Source organism: Felis catus, chromosome F1 (assembly GCF_018350175.1).
Source record: "Felis catus isolate Fca126 chromosome F1, F.catus_Fca126_mat1.0, whole genome shotgun sequence".
Taxonomy (NCBI): domain Eukaryota; kingdom Metazoa; phylum Chordata; class Mammalia; order Carnivora; family Felidae; genus Felis; species Felis catus.
In genome coordinates, this window is record NC_058384.1 from 19,703,036 (window position 1) to 19,720,310 (window position 17,275).

Sequence of the window (17,275 nt, forward strand, 5' to 3'; positions counted from 1 at the left end):
GTTAGTTGAGCGTCCAACTTAGGCTCAGGTCGTGATCTCACAGTCCGTGAGTTCGAGCCCAGCATCGGGTTCTGTGCTGACAGCTCAGAGCCTAAAGCCTGCTTTGGATTCTGTGTCTCCCTCTCTCTCTGTCCCTCCCCTGCTCACACTCTGTCTCTCTCTCTCAAAATTAAACATTAAAATAATAATAATAATAAAATAAATAAAAACAGAAGGACAATTGGTGTGGATACAACAGTCCCACTTTAACTCCAATGATTTTCTTTTAATAAAACAAGCCAAGGGGCGCCTGGGTGGCTTGGTCGGTTAAGCGGCTGACTTCAGCTCAGGTCATGATCTCGCGGTCCGTGAGTTGGAGCCCCGCGTTGGGCTCTGTGCTGACAGCTCAGAGCCTGGAGCCTGTTTCAGATTCTGTGTCTCCCTCTCTCTCTGCCTCTCCCCTGTTCATGCTCTGTCTCTCTCTGTCTCAAAAACAAAAACAAAAACAAAAACAACAAAAAAAAGAAGTTTAAAAAAAAACAGAAAAACAAGCCAAGGAGACACCTAAACTGCTGGCTGCTTCTGAAACCAGTGAGATCAAAAGTGTCTACACTTGGGTGCACAGATAGCTAGGGAACGGCCACGCCAGTCATTCTAACATCTGAATGATGATCTCAAGAATTACCCACACTATGTATATAAAGTAGTTAATGGGGGCCGGCATAGCTGAATTTAACACATGAATAATTTCTAAAGCATTCGATATTGCTAACTAGAGAGTCTACAGTCATTTTTTGGATATTTTCCAGTTGGATATCTTGTTTTTCTATATTTAAGCATTTCCTGATTTTCCCTCTGCTTCTATTGCTTTTCACCCTCCCACTCAGCTGTTCTCGTTGATGCCAATGCCTATAGGAAAAGTGAGCAGCAAAAATGGAAGAGAAGCAAGGCCAGAAGGAAGACGGGTCTAGAAAGGTTTCAGCAGATCCCCAGGTCCAGCCCCCTCTGGGAAGACCACTACATGCACCTGCGGAGAGCCTCCAGGAAGACATCTCCTCCCACAGCGTCGATGACCACGTTCACCCCATCACTGCCCACCAGCTTCCTCACTGCCTCCTTCAGGCTGCCCTGACTATAGTTCACGATGGACTGTGCACCCTTCCGCATCGCCAGCCTGCACTTCTCGTCACTTCCGGCTGCAGCTATTACCTGCAGAAAGAATACAAAGCTTTCGACGATCCAGAATATGTATCAAAAGGGGTTCACCCCACCCACCCAGCCTCCAACCACAAAGAGTACTAAACAAGGAAGCCAACGTCACCTTGCTACGCTAGCATCAGCCTCAATCCCACACGTCAGGGCCAACAGACAGCACCATCACACTGGCCCCTCTGTCCCCCCCACCCCCACTGGCCATGGGATCCACATTTCGGGGAATCCTGGAACGCCAATGAGTCTGGCTAGGAGACGGTTCAGGGGACACTCAGAAAGTCTTACCCAATGGGGCGCCTGGGTGGCTCAGTAGGTTAAGCGTCCAACTCTTGATTTCAGCTCAGGTCACGATCTCACGGTTCATGAGTTGCAGCCCCATATCGGACTCATGCAGACAGTGCGGACCCTTCTTGGGATTCTCTCTCTCCCTCCCTCTCTCTCCCCACCCGCCCTCACGTGCTCTATCTCAAAAAAAAAAAAAAAGTCTGAAAGTCTTCTCCAAATATGAATTAAACCACCTTTTAATGAATACCTACTATGAGTCAAGTAATAAAGATACCCAAGCTTAGAGTCAAGGTAGCAAGATAAAGCAGTATGATGATGGGAAAGTACAGACAGCTTCAGAAGTGCAGAGGAGAGGTATCCAATCTAGATCTAGATCACGAAAGGCTTCCCAGAGAGTAAAACATGACTCAGTGGAAAGATCTTGAAGTTGGAAAGACCTGAATTCAAATCCTGACTCTGCTACTAACTAGCAGTGTTACCTAAGACAAATTACTTAGCAAGAAATAATACTTACTTAATGTTACTATGTGCCAGGTACTATCCTAAACGCTTTATGTATATTAATAACTCACTTAGTCTTATCTTAATAGCCCAATGATACACACGCTATTAGCACCCCCATTTTAGAGATAAAGAAACAAAGGCAAAAGAAGTTCAGTAACTTGCCCAAGGTCACAGAGTTAATGGGAGGCAGAACTGGAATCCAACCCCAAGTAATCCATCTCCAGAGTTCATGCTTTTAACCTCTATTCTGTCCACCAGCTTCCCTAAACTTACCCCATCTATAAAACAAGATTTATTTTTAAAATCAAATGGGGGGCATCCGAGTGGCTCAGTCGGTTAAGGGTCCGACTTCGGCTCAGGTCATGATCTCACGGCTCAGGCCATGATCTCACGACTCGTGAGTTTGAGCCCCACGTCAGGCTCTGCGCTGACAGCTCAGAGCCTGGAGCCTGTTTCAAGTTCTGTTGTCTCCCTCTCTCTCTCTGCCCCTCCCCTGCTCATGCTCTGTCTCTCTCTCAAAAATAAATAAACATTAAAAAGAGTTTTTAATCAAATGGAATACTGTACATAAAGCACTTGGAAAACAAAGTGTTAGATAAATTGACTCTATTGTTACACATACACAATCACTTATTCTATTTAAACCTCATAAGAACATTACGGGGGAGGTATAATTCCTCCCATTCTATAGATGGAGACCCAGATCTAGAGGTTGAGTAATTAACCCAGAATTAGCCAGGCGGTTAAGTGGTAGAACAATTATGCAAACCCAATGCTGCCTGCCTCCAAAGCCCACGCTTTTCCACTCCACCACTCTGGGAGAAAGCCATGCTGAAAGCCTGGCAAAGATGGCCATGGGCCACACTGTGAGGAGGCTGGGGTTTGAAAGTCTCCAGAAGTACTTCTAACACGTAAGTACTGCCTAAAAGTGCCTCATCACTGGATAGCACCCACCAGCCTGAGCAGTTTGGCCCCAAGGTGACATCCAGAACATGCATTCAAACACACAAGGACATCAATGCCCTTAAGATATTTCACACTCGCCCATGACTCTTTGAAACTAAAAGCTACGCTCAGATACTCCCCAGGGGAACTCTCAAGTAGCTGCAAATTCACTGACGGTCATCAGCACACAGTGCCACAGAGGGCTGACACCAGCCTAGGGTCTGGGACTTGAGGCCAATCTCGCTTCTCACAAGGTGCCAGGGAGGCCTGACACGAATCATGGTCTCCCCTGGTGGCTCACCTTCTTTATCTGTGAAATAGGGGTAATAAACACATTACCCATCTCCCAGGGGTGTGTTAGGATCCAAGGAAAGATAATTGGTGTGGAGGCACTTTGAAAGCAACATGAAATGCTGTGAATGGAAGGTGTTCTCAAAACAACCCGTTAGAAGTAGGTGGCCTGACGAGATTTCTAAAGTTGTTTTTATTATTTTGCTGTTGTTTGCATTTGCTTAAAACAGTTATGGCTGCTAAAGAAAATACAGCTTGGGTTAATTTTAATATCTGAATCAAAATGAGTTTTTCTCTCTACTTAACCTACTATAATGATCTAAAACAAATGGTGCAATTTTACCTTCCAAGAAATGTTAAATAGTCAGTGGTTCTAGACAATGAGACTAATTTTGGTCTCCCCACTGAGAGGTGCTAAAAGCCCTAGCTTTGACATGAAATGTGTTAATATTCCATGGAGAGCCTCCTGGTACCTAAGATTGCTTTCAGAACTCACATGTGCTTCCCCAAAAGAACTTAATGCGAGAAAGGAGAGGGGCGACCAGAAGAAATTCCAAGGCAATCCAGTTATCTCCAAACCTGTGTATCTTGGTGCCCTCTGGATACCCCAACTGCACGTTCCACAGAAACCTCACACTTAATGCCTCCAAACCTGAGCTCACCAGTTCCTCCTGTCTTCTCAACTGCAATAAATGGCAAATCCACACGTTAACCTAGTTTGCTCCTTCCCACTCAATGTCTAATAATAACCGGATCCCTTTTTAAGAGATTCTCACCGACATGCCGTGCCCTCTAATAGGCGTGCTGCACGTGTAATTTCAATATTCCCACAACGACCCTATGAGGAAAGCTTTATTTTACCAATGAGGAAACTGAAGCAATTAAGCGAGAGGCAGAGTTGGAATTTGAACCTAGGTCAGACTAATTTCAAAGTCCTTGTTCCCTCAACTGTATTAGGGAATGCTCTCCCGGCATCAAACTCTATTCTTTTCTACTTCAATATCTCTAAACTCATTGCTTCCAGTGCCTCGGTTCCAGTATCATCACCTGTGGCTTGGATCACCCCCAAGAGGCTGCTCTACATGCCTCCAGACCACCCCTGACTTTGCCGCATTCCTCATCCCCCCTGCTACCAGAATGAACTTTGCAAAATGCAAATACAATCATGGTACTTCCTAGTTCAAAGTCTTTAATAGCTCTCGATGGCTTCCAATAAATGTTCAAATTCTTCAGCGGTGCATGATCTGGTCTCTGCCCACCTCCCTGGAGTCACCTCCCACCATTCCCCACACAGACCCTTTGTTCCACAGATGCTACCAGCAATTCCCTGAATGCGACATGTGACATTCCATGTCTCTGTCCTCTGATCTGCCCTTCCACCACTAAAATGGTCCTCACTTCCCTTCTTCCTCCGTTCAACTGCTTACCAGTCCTTCAAAAGTCAGCTTAAATGTCTACTCTCTCCAAGAAATCCTCCTTATCTGATACCCACAGCCTCAGAGTGATACCCCTACAGGGACTTGGGTCTTTCTTTCCTTTGTTTATTCTTTCATTTAAGAAATAGTTATTCGGGGCGCCTGGGTGGCTCAGTTGGTTACGTGGCTGACTCTCCATTTCAGCGCAGGTCTTGATCTCAAGGTGGTAAGATCAAGTGTGTCAGGCTCAGTGCTAAGCGTAAAGCCTGCTTAATATTCTCTCTCTCCCTCTCTCTCTCTGACCCTTCCATGTGCACTCATGTGGTCACTTGCTCTCTCTCAAAAAAAAAATTATAGGGGCGCCTGGGTGGCTCGTTCGGTTAAGCGTCCAACTTTGGCTCAGGTCATGATCTCACGGTCCATGAGTTCGAGCCTGGTGTCGGGCTCTGTGCTGACCGCTCAGAGACTGGAGCCTGTTTCAGATTCTGTGTCTCCCTCTCTCTCTGACCCTCCCCCATTCATGCCCTGTCTCTCTCTGTCTCAAAAATAAACGTTAAAAAAAAATTTTTTTTTTAAATATGTAAGAAATAGCTATTGAGTGCCTGCTATGGTCTAGGTACCATGCCAGGTGCTAGGACTACAATAATGAGCCAAAAAGACACTATTCCTGCCTTCATGGGGATTACAGTCAAGTAGGAAGGAGGCACTAATCCAAAAATGACAAAAGTAAAGGCTAGACCACACACTGAGTGTACCATGAAAGAGACGTACAGGATGCTATGAGACCATATACAAACAGCCAGGGGCTGGGATGTGGGGACAGATTACCATCTCCTGAGGGACAAAGAATACTTCCCTGAAAATATGACATCTGAGTTTAAATTTGAAGTGCGGGGGCAGACAGTTCAGAAGAGCATTACAGGTAGAGGAAATGGAATCTGTAGAAGCCACGAAGCAAGTCAGGCCTTGCCAGGTTTTGGTAACCAGAAGGAAGAGTGATCTACTCCAAGGTCCCCTCATCAGTCTGCAGGCAAACAGATGGCAAGACCCTAATCTGGGTTACTTTATCTCCTCAGTGCCTTGCGCGTGATACTCATGAATGAACGAATGAATAGATTCTATCTAGGTTTGAAAACTGGAGGAATGATTTTTTTTTTTTTTAAGTTTATTCATTTCTCGAGAGAGAGCGTGGAAGCAGGAGAGTGGCAGAGAGAGAGGGAGACACAGAGTCGGAAGCAGGCTCCGGGCTCTGAGCTGTCAGCCCAGAGCCCGACGCGGGGCTCAAACTCACGGACCGCGAGATCGTGACCTGAGTGGAAGTTGGACACTTAACCCACTGAGCCACCCAGGCGCCCCAGGGATGACTTTTTTTTTTTTTTTAACAGAGAATCTAACATGCAAATACCTTAGCCTGAAGAACGTTTGTTGCCACATCTATCACTGCAAGGCCTGTGGCTCCAGCTGCTGCTGTCACTAAAACAGTTTCTCTGCCAGAGAAAGATGAATATTACTTCGGAAAGCTTCAAAAATCATGCAACCGTATGATTTCATGAACATTTTAGAGCCAGAAGAGAACTTCGAGGCCATTTCACTCAACCCTTCACGGACACCCACTCTCCAGACTTTGGAGACGGGTTATGTATGTGACTGCTTGACCTGTGCGAATTTGGTCTGGTTGAAGGCTTCCCAGGAAAAATATTCCTTAATCTCTCTAGAGGTTTCTGCTCCAGAAATTCTGCCCTAGAATCATTCTCACGTTAAACGTTGCTGAATGTTAGAAGGCGTCGATCATGTAATGGTCACTGCTCAATTCAATGCTCAGGCTCTCTAAAAAGGGCAAGAGGCATATTATTTCAGGTAAAGTGAAATAAATTCTGTACGTTTGAGTCTGAAATACCCCAGGTAGGCACACACAACCAAGCTTCACAGAAACAAATGCCACAGGACTCTGTTAAAACCAGACTGGAGCGAGTTTACATAAACCAACTCTAAAATTTAAGGTTTGCTAGGAGGTGATCTCAAGTGGCCAGGTTTGAAAGACAGATCTCTCCCAATTCCTATTGGCCAAGTTCACAGTCTACCATTCCATCTCAGACAAAAGGATATCCCCACTACCAACAGACCCTTCTCTTGGGTCACTACCTTCCTTTGGCCCTTCCTCACATAGACTGGACAGGGAGCAGAGAGGAAGGGGCAAGGCCTTGGTGGGCACTTCTCACATCAGACAGAGACACCACCTAGCCCTCTGTTGTCTACGTAGTCTCTTACCCAGGCCGAGTACAGGCCCGATGCTCCAAGGCCAAAATAGCAGTGACATAAGATACAGGCAAGGTAGCAGCTTCTCGGAGGGGGACCCCTTCTGGAATCTGCCACAGTGTCTATAAAAAGAGATAACAGTAACTTAGGGATTAAGCACATGTACCTGTTCACAGAGGCTTCTCAGTAAATATTATGATCTGATTGGCTGACTGATTTGCAAGGAAACCAAGCTTGTCAGGAACCATGCCCAGGGTAGAAGTTAAAACCAAGCAAGCTGCGACAGAGTTCAGAACTTGGGTGTACGAGTCTTCAAAGATCCTAAGGCTGGCATCTGGCTCAGGAAGGAACCCACTTTCAAAGAATGGAACCACACTGTCATGGGGATGAACTGGAAGGTTCTATACAAATTTTACCTGAATAAAGCTGTGAAAAAAAGTGTATGCTATTCACCACTAGGGGCCACCGTTCCCATCCTGTACAACCCTACCCCTCCACCCTGGCTGGCTCCATGCCCAGGACTCTTTCACAAGCTTCACGCAGGGGAGAAAGCTATTGTATCAAGCTCAATGCCTCAAACCAGTTTTTCTACCCAAACTACCTATGGTCCGATTGGACAGCCAACCAGCTGCTCCAGGCAGGCCTCAGAAAACAAAATGCCCCTCTTCCTTACACCACTCCACACAAACAAAACTCTGTGCAAGGGTTGTCACACCAATATAGAAAATGGGTTTAGCATTTGAAAGAAAGAAGTGCTTGGCTGAGAAACAAATACAAATACAAAAGAGAATACAAATATAAAAAAGAGGGAAAGAAGGCCAACAAGAAATGAGAGCTAGGTGGAAATTAAAGAGAAGAAAGGAGGAAAAAAATCTCCAAACATGAATATTGAGAGGTGCGGATACCTTGTGATCAATGATGCATTCTTCAGCCATACCATTAAAGCGACTCACGCCAATAACTCGATCTCCCTGAAGAGAAAATACCATTAAGGGTGCGTTCAAATGCACGGCCTTGCCATTACCTCTTCCCAAATGCACCAAAACAAAAAAGAAAATCTTTCTTTCTGACCCCATAAGACACAGATTTGCCTTAATCATCTATTCAGAGTTAATGTTTAGTAAATAATTCAGCCACCTCCTCAATATCCCCACTAGGATGCCGAGACAATAGGAGCACATTTTGAACAATGACAGGACAGTGTAAGGAAAAAGTTGATAGGAATTAGCATCCCAGGGTTATTTTCTTTTTTTTTTTTTCCACAAGAGGCTGAAACTTGAGAATTTTCTCTCCTCTCAGTAACTGAAGCCTGAGGTGCTGCCTTCTTTAGTAATAAAAAGTTTTACGAAGCCAGGAACTTCCACTGGCTTCCTGCCTCCAATTCAGAATTCGCTTCTTCCCCCTCCATCTCATTTTCGCTTTGGTGTCTGTTGGCAAAGGCCAAGAGAAGCAAGACCCTTCAGCTACAAATGAGGTTAGCACGTTTCTCACAGCTACACACACATCAATTCCCTGGATTTCAACTTATTTACCTCTTTCACTGTGCTGACATCTGTGCCTGTCTCCAATACTGTCCCCGAAAACTCCATTCCTAAGACAAATTGTTTAAACACTAGGTTATCTATAAAGCCTGGCACCATGGAGATGAAAAAAACGTGATCAACAGGCCATCCTGTCAGCTTTCTAGAGCTGAGAGGGCTTAAGTGTTCCCCCACCACCCAGGCTACAGGGGAAGAGCTTCATACCCAAGGCACAGGAAAGTGAACTTAAGATTTCATGATCACAACCTGAAAAGCTATGGCAGTCCTATTCTTACCAGACACAAACGAAAATTTCAAGAATGGGCAAAAGCACAGAGAATCACAGGTACACAAGTACTTTTTTTCTTTTTAACATTTAGGGGCATCTAGTGGCTCAGTCGGTTAAGCGTTTTCTTCGGCTCAGGTCATGATCTTGCGGTTTGTGAGCTCAAGCCCCGCGCCGGGCTCTGTGCTGACACCTCGGAGCCTGGAGCCAGCTTTGGAATCTGTGACCCCCTCTCTCTCTGCCCCTCCCTGGCTAATGCTCTGTCTCTGTCTCTCAAAAAACAAATAAACCTTAAAAAATTTTTTTTTAACATTTATTCGTTTTTTGAGAGACAGAGTGAGTGGGGGAGGGGCAGAGCGAGAGGGAGACACAGCATGTAAAGCAGGCTCCAGGCTCTGAGCTGTCAGCACAGAACCTGACACGGGGCTCGAAACCATGAACTGTGAGATCATGACCTGAGCTGAAGTCGGACACCTAACCGACTGAGCCACCCAGGTGCCTCTAGCACACAAGAACTTTTGATCCTGCTCACTGGGGCTTTGGGCTCCCTACAGCACCCCCCTTACAATGTTCATCAGATTGTATTTATCTGTTTCCAGTTCTCCTCTTGAGGGCGATGAGGACATGAACTATATTTATTCATAAGTACTTGGCTCAATTTGGATGAACTGATGTAGTCTGCTCTTTCCTCTTCCACCTCCAAAATTTCTGAATTTAATGATCACATATTTCCCACTTGAGCTTCAAGAGGAATAACTCAGTTGAGTATGACATTCCCCACCCCCATCCAGCATGTCAGCAAATGCAAACAGAGGGAAATGGTTCCAAATGTTGAGACACAACCAAACACCCCAAGGCCAAAACACAGCAACTATTTTGCAATCGCTGTATCCTTAACAGTATATGTCTATATAAAATATACATGTACTCTATACACAGTGAGTTATACTTCTATCTCTTTAAATAAATTTCAACAACAAAAAGCAGTCATTTGTCCACATATTCAGGATCTAAATGTAATCAGATTGGGCGTAATTAAAATCAGACAGTGGACTGCTAGAAATGTATAAACTCTTTTTCTTATTTCCGATTCTTTGATACTAGATTTCTTTAGGAATGTGTTTGTGAGGACTGAGAGCTTTAGCTGCAAACAGATGTTTATGATCCTTCAGTGAAAAAACAGACGCACTAACAAGGAATGAAAGGGAATGATGAGGGCCAGTGAGGATTCTGATCAGAATTCTGGTGGACATGGTATGTAAAACCTCATTTGTTCATTTTTTCATTTTTAACTTTTTTATTGAGGATCTACAATGAGCCAGGCACAATGCTAAAAACAGGGATATGGGGCACCTGGGTGGCTCAGTCGGTTAAGCATCCGACTTCGGCTCAGGTCATGATCTCGCGGTCCGTGAGTTCGAGCCCCGCGTCAGGCTCTGTGCTGACAGCTCGGAGCCTGGAGCCTGTTTCGGATTCTGTGTCTCCCTCTCTCTCTGACCCTCCCCCATTCATGCTCTGTCTCTCCCTGTCTCAAAAATAAATAAATATTAAAAAAAATAAAAAAATAAAAAATAAAAAATAAAAATAAATAAATAAATAAAAACAGGGATATAACTGGGGGGCAAAACAGGTATAGAACCTTCCCTCAAGGAGCTCACTATCCAGAGCTCCTTTTTTTTTTTTTTTTAATGTTTATTTATTTTTGAGAGAGAGAGAGAGCACATGCACTGGAGGGGCAGAGAGAGAGGGACAGAGGATCTGACAGCGCAGAGCCCGATGAGGGGCTCAAACTCACAAAATGAGGTCATGGCCTGAGCCAAAGTCAGATAATTAACCGTCTGAGGCACCCAGGTGCCCCCAGAGCTTCTTAATTAGTGGTGAGGCTGACATATCAGAGGCATCACTGCCGTCAGGCAAGCACCACCGGGGGTCGTACCCGAGATGAAGCACATGGTTCTGAAAACTCTGTATCTTCTTTCCCAACCGGTCACTTGGTCCCTTCAGACTCACCAGGTGTGAAGGGAAGTTGAGGCTTTTCCTGATACTGACCACGGCAGACCAAAATATCAGCAAAATTAACTCCACAGAAATGGACGTCCACTCTGACCTACAAAGGAAACGCAGCGGCAAAGTGGAGCGGTGTGCATCCATGGAGACAGAGTTCGGTCAATTACACCAAAATATCTTCAGAATGTCTACTGTATGCCAAGAATATATGCGAAGTGCCAGTGTGCAATCATGAGACAACCCGGACAAGGGTCTTGCCTTCGTGGAGCTAGGAGTATGGTAGAGAAGACAGATATCAAACAAATAATTGTGATGATTTATTTGCTAAATTACAACTCCTAGAAAAAAAATGTTATAGAAACATATGGTGCTATGAAAATGCATCATGGTGTGGTTTGACCTTTTGGAGACGTCAGGAAAAACATCTCTGAGTAAGTAACGCTGGAACTAGGAACAGCTAAGAGTTAACCATTCAAAAGAGGAGAGGGAAAGCCTGACACGACCAAAAGCGACGGCATGTGCAAAGGCCCTGTGATGGGAACAAAAGAAAAACCAGTGAGCTTAGAGCACAAAGAAGAGACAGAGATGGGGCTACAGAGCAGGGACCACACACACCATCCAAGGGTCCACAGTCTTTACTGAGGATCTTAGTCTTCACAGTAGGAGCAGTGGGCAGCCATTAAAGGATTTGAAGCGGAAGGATAACATGACCAGCTGTTGTGGGGATCAGCAATGACCCTGGAGGCTGGTTCTAGATCCCCAGCTTCTGTGTTTCATGACCGTGCTAGAGCAGAGGCAGGCCTGAAGCAGTGTAGCCCACACTCTTGTAAGCCGGCGGTTCTCCAAGTCTGGTTCCGGAACCACCAGCTTTACTGCTACCTGGGAACTTCGAAATTCAAATTCTCAAGCCTCACCCCAACCTAGGGAATCAGCAACTCTGGGGACAAAGCCTAGCAATCTGCTTTAACAAGTCCCAGGTGATTTTGACACCGGCTGAAGTTAGAGAACAGGGCCAAGAAACAGGAGGAAACGAAGGCTGTGAGACAGAATCGCTGACATCCGTCTACATGCTTGCTTCCATTTCCAGTTTAGTGCAGAGGTGGCCATGTTGGTGAGAAGGCGTCTCTATGGGCAAAATGCATCCATTCAACAATGTGTTGAGCGCCTGCCGTGTGCCAGGCACCATTCCAGAGTATGAGGATTTAACGGTGAGTAAACTCACATAGACCCAACTCTCATGAGCTAATTCCTTCCCAGGCAGTGTCTGGGCAAATAACAGAACAAAGGAGCCCAGCCTTCAGCCCGCCCACACTGCGTGCATGACACATCAGTTGTTGACATGCATGCCACACGTAGGTCCTCAAGCCACTCCACCTTGCTTCGGGGATGAGTCAAGAATAAATGTCTTTCAGCACCCAAATCCCAGGGAGCAGGCTGCCATCACACACCCGCCCAAATAATCCATTTGGCAACAGGGTCCCTGTTAGTGATGCTTCTGGGCTGCAGCCGCATTTCTGCCTCTCACCAGGGATCCCTGACAGTAAGGCTCACTGTCTGCTCCACCTTGTCAGAGGTTCTCATTCTCCATTAGAGATGACACTGTGTCACCAGAGTGGTCACCGTGGTCACCCGGCAGGGCCAAAGTGACTTCCACATTTCGCCGGTAACGCCCACAATCCTAAACTAACCCCACCCCAAATCACTGCGCTACACCGAAGGAGGGGACAAGGCACATATTTAGGAAGAATTATAGGACAGATGTTACCGGACTGGTCTGGGGGAGGAGAAAGGACAGATCAGGAAATGCTTAACGCTGAAGAGGAAGCCATTGATGGGGTCCTTTTATGTTTGTTAAACCAATAACCTGATGCGGTCATGAAAAGTCGTGTGCAAATCAGAATTGTCTCTTTCTAAGGCAACAGCTCTGGAGCCTTCGGAAAGAGGCCTGCGTTTGAATTTGGGGGAGCAATCTTCCTTCAGCACTTGTGGCCTTTTTGTGAACCCTGAAAGGGCCCTTTCCGCCCAGGACAGAGTTGCGCTCCAGTCTCCAGGCCTCCCCCTAGCTGAGCACTTGGGAACTCCATTCAGGACGGAAGCCTGCGGAGCGTGTGGTGGCTGCCAAGCGGAGAGCGAAAGTGGGTGTCAGGCATCCCGGGGACAGGCCAGTCACCATCCTACCTCGTGAGGCCGGACGGGGCGGGAGGCGACCTCCTCGATGGCCAGGGGGTGCTTCAGCTCGGCGCAGAGCGCGGCGCGGTAGTGGCGGCCGCAGCCAGGCCCGGTCCTCCTGCAACACAGAGCGAGGGTCGGTTACTGCCCACCCCCCCGCCCCTGGCTGTCTGACTTTCGGAGCGCAGGGGGAAGTCGGGGCACCACCTGAGAAGCCACACCCGAGGGAGGCACCGTCCCCAAGCCACGGCCGCCATGGCCCGGAGCGGAGAGGCGCGGAGGGGTGGCCCGGGGTGGCAGGAAGCGCGGGACAGCGCCGGCCCCGCCCTGACCCCCGGGATCGCGCGAGAGCGTCCCACCCGGCTGACCCCTGTGGCCGGAACCGCGCCCGGGCCACCCCACCCGCGGGACGCCGTGCGTCCCCAAGTGTCTGAGCGGGGTGCGCGGACCCCGGGCGCCCGAGTCCCTAAGGCCCCTGGATCCCTGGTGGTGGAGCCCGCTGGAGAGGAAAGAAAACAGTAAAAGCAATAGATCATCCGACCTTAAGCTATTGTTCACATTTTGCTAGCAAATTTGGGAGACTTTTAAAACCACACTTGGTGACATTTAAATAGCGGTTGTTGGGTCCTCTGCACTTGGGAAATCCTAAATGCGCAGGTAAAGGCTTTAATGTCTGCATCAGCACTTTACTGGAGTTCAATTCTTGTTACTAATTTTCTCACACTTGCACGACTATTAACATAAAACTGTATGGTTAGTAGTTGATCCATTGTTGAATGATCATACACAGATCCAAGAAATATTTTTGATTAAAGTCAGGCCCAAAGCTGGTCGTTTTTTTATATTCCTGATGCCTGCATTATGCCTGGCACATAGATGGTCAATAATTGACCCAGTGACTACAGAATTCCTAAGTGAACAGGAATACTCTGGAAAAACTGAAAACTTAACAACATGATTGGTGAACTATTATAAAACTGGGTAGATTTCTAACAGTAACCAAATAGCAAGAGAAGCACGTTTTCCTGGGAAGAATATTTCATTTGACAGGTGGCTTTTAAACACAGCTCGATGTCTTTCGAAGAGATCTGGTCAAGGAACACAGCCTCTCAGTTTCAAGCCCGGCTCTAGCACCTGTCTGTGGTCTCATGCCACCTTTGGCAGGACACCTGATGGCTGTGGGCCCCAGTATCCTCCGCTACGAAGGGAAAGCATGGGACCGGATAATTCCCAAATTCCTAAATCCTCTTTCTATGTTTTGGTGAAAATAATGGTCCAAGATAGCAAATGACCTGGAAGGAATGATCAGGAATGGAATAAAGGGAAAATAGCCAACATGAAGTAGCAATGAACTTCTGAGATTATGGCCTAGAAGCTTTGGTGGGAAAGGAATCCAAGAACTAGATCCCTAATGTAGTAGCGACTCACTGTTATTTTAAGAGCACTCACAGAGAATTTGAAAAGTCATTTTAGCCTCTGACCGCCTCAGGAGGAAACTCAGGCCGAAGAGGAGCGAGGACAACAAAGTGAGAAGACGAGAAAACATTCTGGTTGCCAAATAACAGTGAGCAACAGGAAATCTCAAGTCTATGAAGTGCGAAACAAGCATCGATTGTTCTGAGGACAAAATGAGTTGTTACATATGGAAAATGTTTTGTAAAATATTAGGTATTTATATGAGATATAAAGCAAGCAATTTTTAGTTGAACTCCTTGAAAGCAGCAACCGTTTCTTCATATCCTTTATGTTTGAAGTACTTTGCACACGCAACCCTTTTAGGCATTTAACACATGTTTATCTAATGAATTGTTGGATGAGCGTTCAATTATCTTGTGTCAATATTCCAGATAATTGAAAATATCTTTAAGCATCAAGTCTTTTCTTTTCGAGTAAGTATTTTTATGGAGATTTTTCTCTATTGTGCTTTTCATGATATCCTTGTCATTCTCAGAGAATATGAAAATTAGTGAGTTTTGGGGAAATCTATCAATACTGCCTTCTACATTTCTAACGGTATCTGAAGAAAATAGTGAAAGTCCCTTTAAGAAGAATCTTGAAGGGAGATGAAAGTATCTTAACTAATTGAGGTGATTTGAAGCATTTATATGCAAAATCACTTTCACATTTCCAAAGAGCTTCAAAGGTAAGTGACAGGGCAGCAACAGTAGTTGCTATAGTAGCAAAAGAAATATTTAGCCTATCCATCAAAGTGCTGCCATCACACCATTCCGTCTAGTTTTTGTTATCATTTCTGGTTATTCTGTTTTAATTGAGGGTACAGCGGAAGAGTGGACAGGAAGAATAAAATTTGAGCCCTGAGGAAGACTAAGACCAGCCCTGAGGAAGACTAAGACCAAGCAGCTATATCTGAGCCGATCGGTCCTCTGAGAAGAAAAAATCCATAGCTGCCCTGCAAACCAGTTTGAGGGGCTCATTAGGAAGTAAAAGAGTAACAGATGACTCTTCCTTCTGGTACAACTCACATGAAGAGATAATATTTAACATCCAGAAGCTGCTGGAGGACAGAGGAGGGAGAAGAAAGCCAGAGCTGAATACACAAACAGCTATGTTTTCACAGAATAATGGACAAATGATATACAAACAGTATAAAGCACTGAACAGGACTATGCTGAAGATGTAAAAGTATCCCCACAGTTAAAGTGCCTTCTCCAGGGGCACCTGGGTGGCTCAGTTGGTTAGGCCTCTGACTTCGGCTCAGGCCATAATCTTGAAGGCCATGAGTTCGAGCCCCACGTCGGGCCCTGTGCTGACAGCTCAGAGGCTGGAGCCTGCTTCGGAATCTGTGTCTCCTTCTCTCTCTGCTCCTCCCCCACTCGCACTCTGTCTCTCAAAAATGAACAAATGGTAAAAAAATATATATTTTTTAATTTTTTTTAATCTTTATTTATTTTTGAGAGAGAGACAGCATGTGAGCAGGGGAAGAGCAGAGAGAGAGGGAGACACAGATTCCGAAGCAGGCTCCAGCCTCTGAGTTGTCAGCACAGGGCCCGACGTGGGGCTCGAACTCATGAATTGTGAGATCATGACCTGAGCCGAAGTTGGACGCTCAACTGACTGAGCCACCAGGTGCCCCCCTGCCAAATTTTGTTTAAATAGATATAAATCATTACCTTCTGCCACAAGTACGTCCTCCAAGATTCCTGAAGTGTGTGGGAGTAGTTTGCCTTCTCGCTGAATTCCTGCAGATTGTTCTTTCTGATTGTCACAGTTGGGATTAACTTTTATCAACCACAGAGATGAACTTTGGCTATTGACACACATAATACATATTGACCTTCCTTTCCATTCCAAGAACTGTGTAAGATTTGCTATGTCACTTACTTGCTCCAACATTCGTGGAGTCATAGAATTTCAGAGCTGGGATTGATCTTGGAGATAATTCAATCCAACTGCTTCATTTACAAGCGAGAAAGAGGAGGCTAAGGGAGAGACTGGTCCAAGGTCACGCGGCGAGTTAGTGGCAAGAGTAGTGTCAGGATCTGGCTGTCCTGATTTCCTGTTTGCTTCTCTTTCTACTGAGCTTTTTGGAATTCACTTGGCGTTATACATCATCATCATAATATTTCACATTTTCATAGAATTTCATAGGTTGCGAATCACTGTCGCCCAAATTGTTTCACCCTGCCGTTCTTAACTGGTAACATTACAAACCAGTCGCTAAGTGCTTTTGCATTATTTCATTAGCTCTCACAATAGTCCTACTACTGGTATACCGTTTTCCCTCTCTTATGGATCAGGAATGTAGGCTTAAGGAGGTTAAGTAAGTAACTTGCCCAAGGCCACGCAGTTAGGAAATGGAGCCATTTGGAAGCCTCCTAATTGCCTGATGCTGGAGCTACAACACGGTATCCGGGTATCCAGCCACCCACTGTGCCTCCCCTCACAACCACCCCCCAGAGCAGACGAAGGAGGTTTTGTACGATACGTTTTAAAGCCATGCTTTGCTTGTAGTTTTAAGCTTAATTGTATAGGAGTTTTACAGTAGTTCCAGCCTAGAAAATGGACGAATTCCCTGAGGGAGAGAATATAGAGAAAGCTGCCTCCAGGGATGCCTGGAGTTAAGAGACAAGAGCAGGAAGAGAACATATAATTAGGAGTTACTACCCTATTCCCTGTAGCCATAAGCTTGAAAATGCATTGATTTCATTTGAATTTATAGCATGTGAGATAAAAACTGTGACTATGTGAAGTAGTTTTTACACACACACACACACACACACACACACACACACACACACACAGGATTTTAATGAAACAATGTGCTGACTAGGTTGCCATCGCTTAGGCAGGTACCAGCAGGCATTTGGGCTAAATTCCTGGCACCCGGATGGGCCAATCTGGAAGCAGTGATGACGTGGACAATGGCTGCCATGGCCCCGCAAACT

The 17,275-nt window shown here is 45.8% G+C and overlaps 1 protein-coding gene across 21 annotated transcripts in view; it reads right to left on the reverse strand.

Annotated features, from left to right (window-relative positions):
- Nucleotides 1-13,466, reverse strand: part of LOC101083645 (quinone oxidoreductase-like protein 2) — a 30,336-nt gene extending 16,870 nt beyond the window's left edge. For 6 of the 21 annotated variants that reach the window (XR_891280.4, XR_891281.4, XR_006591568.1 and 3 more), the window contains exons 1-8: nt 13,077-13,425; nt 12,879-12,987; nt 10,704-10,800; nt 8,420-8,478; nt 7,793-7,858; nt 6,900-7,009; nt 6,037-6,118; nt 1,007-1,188 (exon numbers count right to left, since the gene is read on the reverse strand). Coding sequence is in view for 9 of the 21 variants with exons in the window: in XM_045048533.1 (XP_044904468.1) it covers nt 1,007-1,188; nt 6,037-6,118; nt 6,900-7,009; nt 7,793-7,858; nt 8,420-8,478; nt 10,704-10,800; nt 12,879-12,987; nt 13,077-13,405 (1,034 nt within the window). In the remaining 12 variants the exon portion in view is untranslated. Of the gene's footprint in view, nt 1-1,006; nt 1,189-6,036; nt 6,119-6,899; nt 7,010-7,792; nt 7,859-8,419; nt 8,479-10,703; nt 10,801-12,878; nt 12,988-13,076 lie in introns of all 21 variants that reach the window. The other 15 variants (XR_006591571.1, XR_006591572.1, XR_006591570.1 and 12 more) reach the window with 11 other exon arrangements.
- Between the last annotated feature and the right edge of the window lie 3,809 nt (nt 13,467-17,275).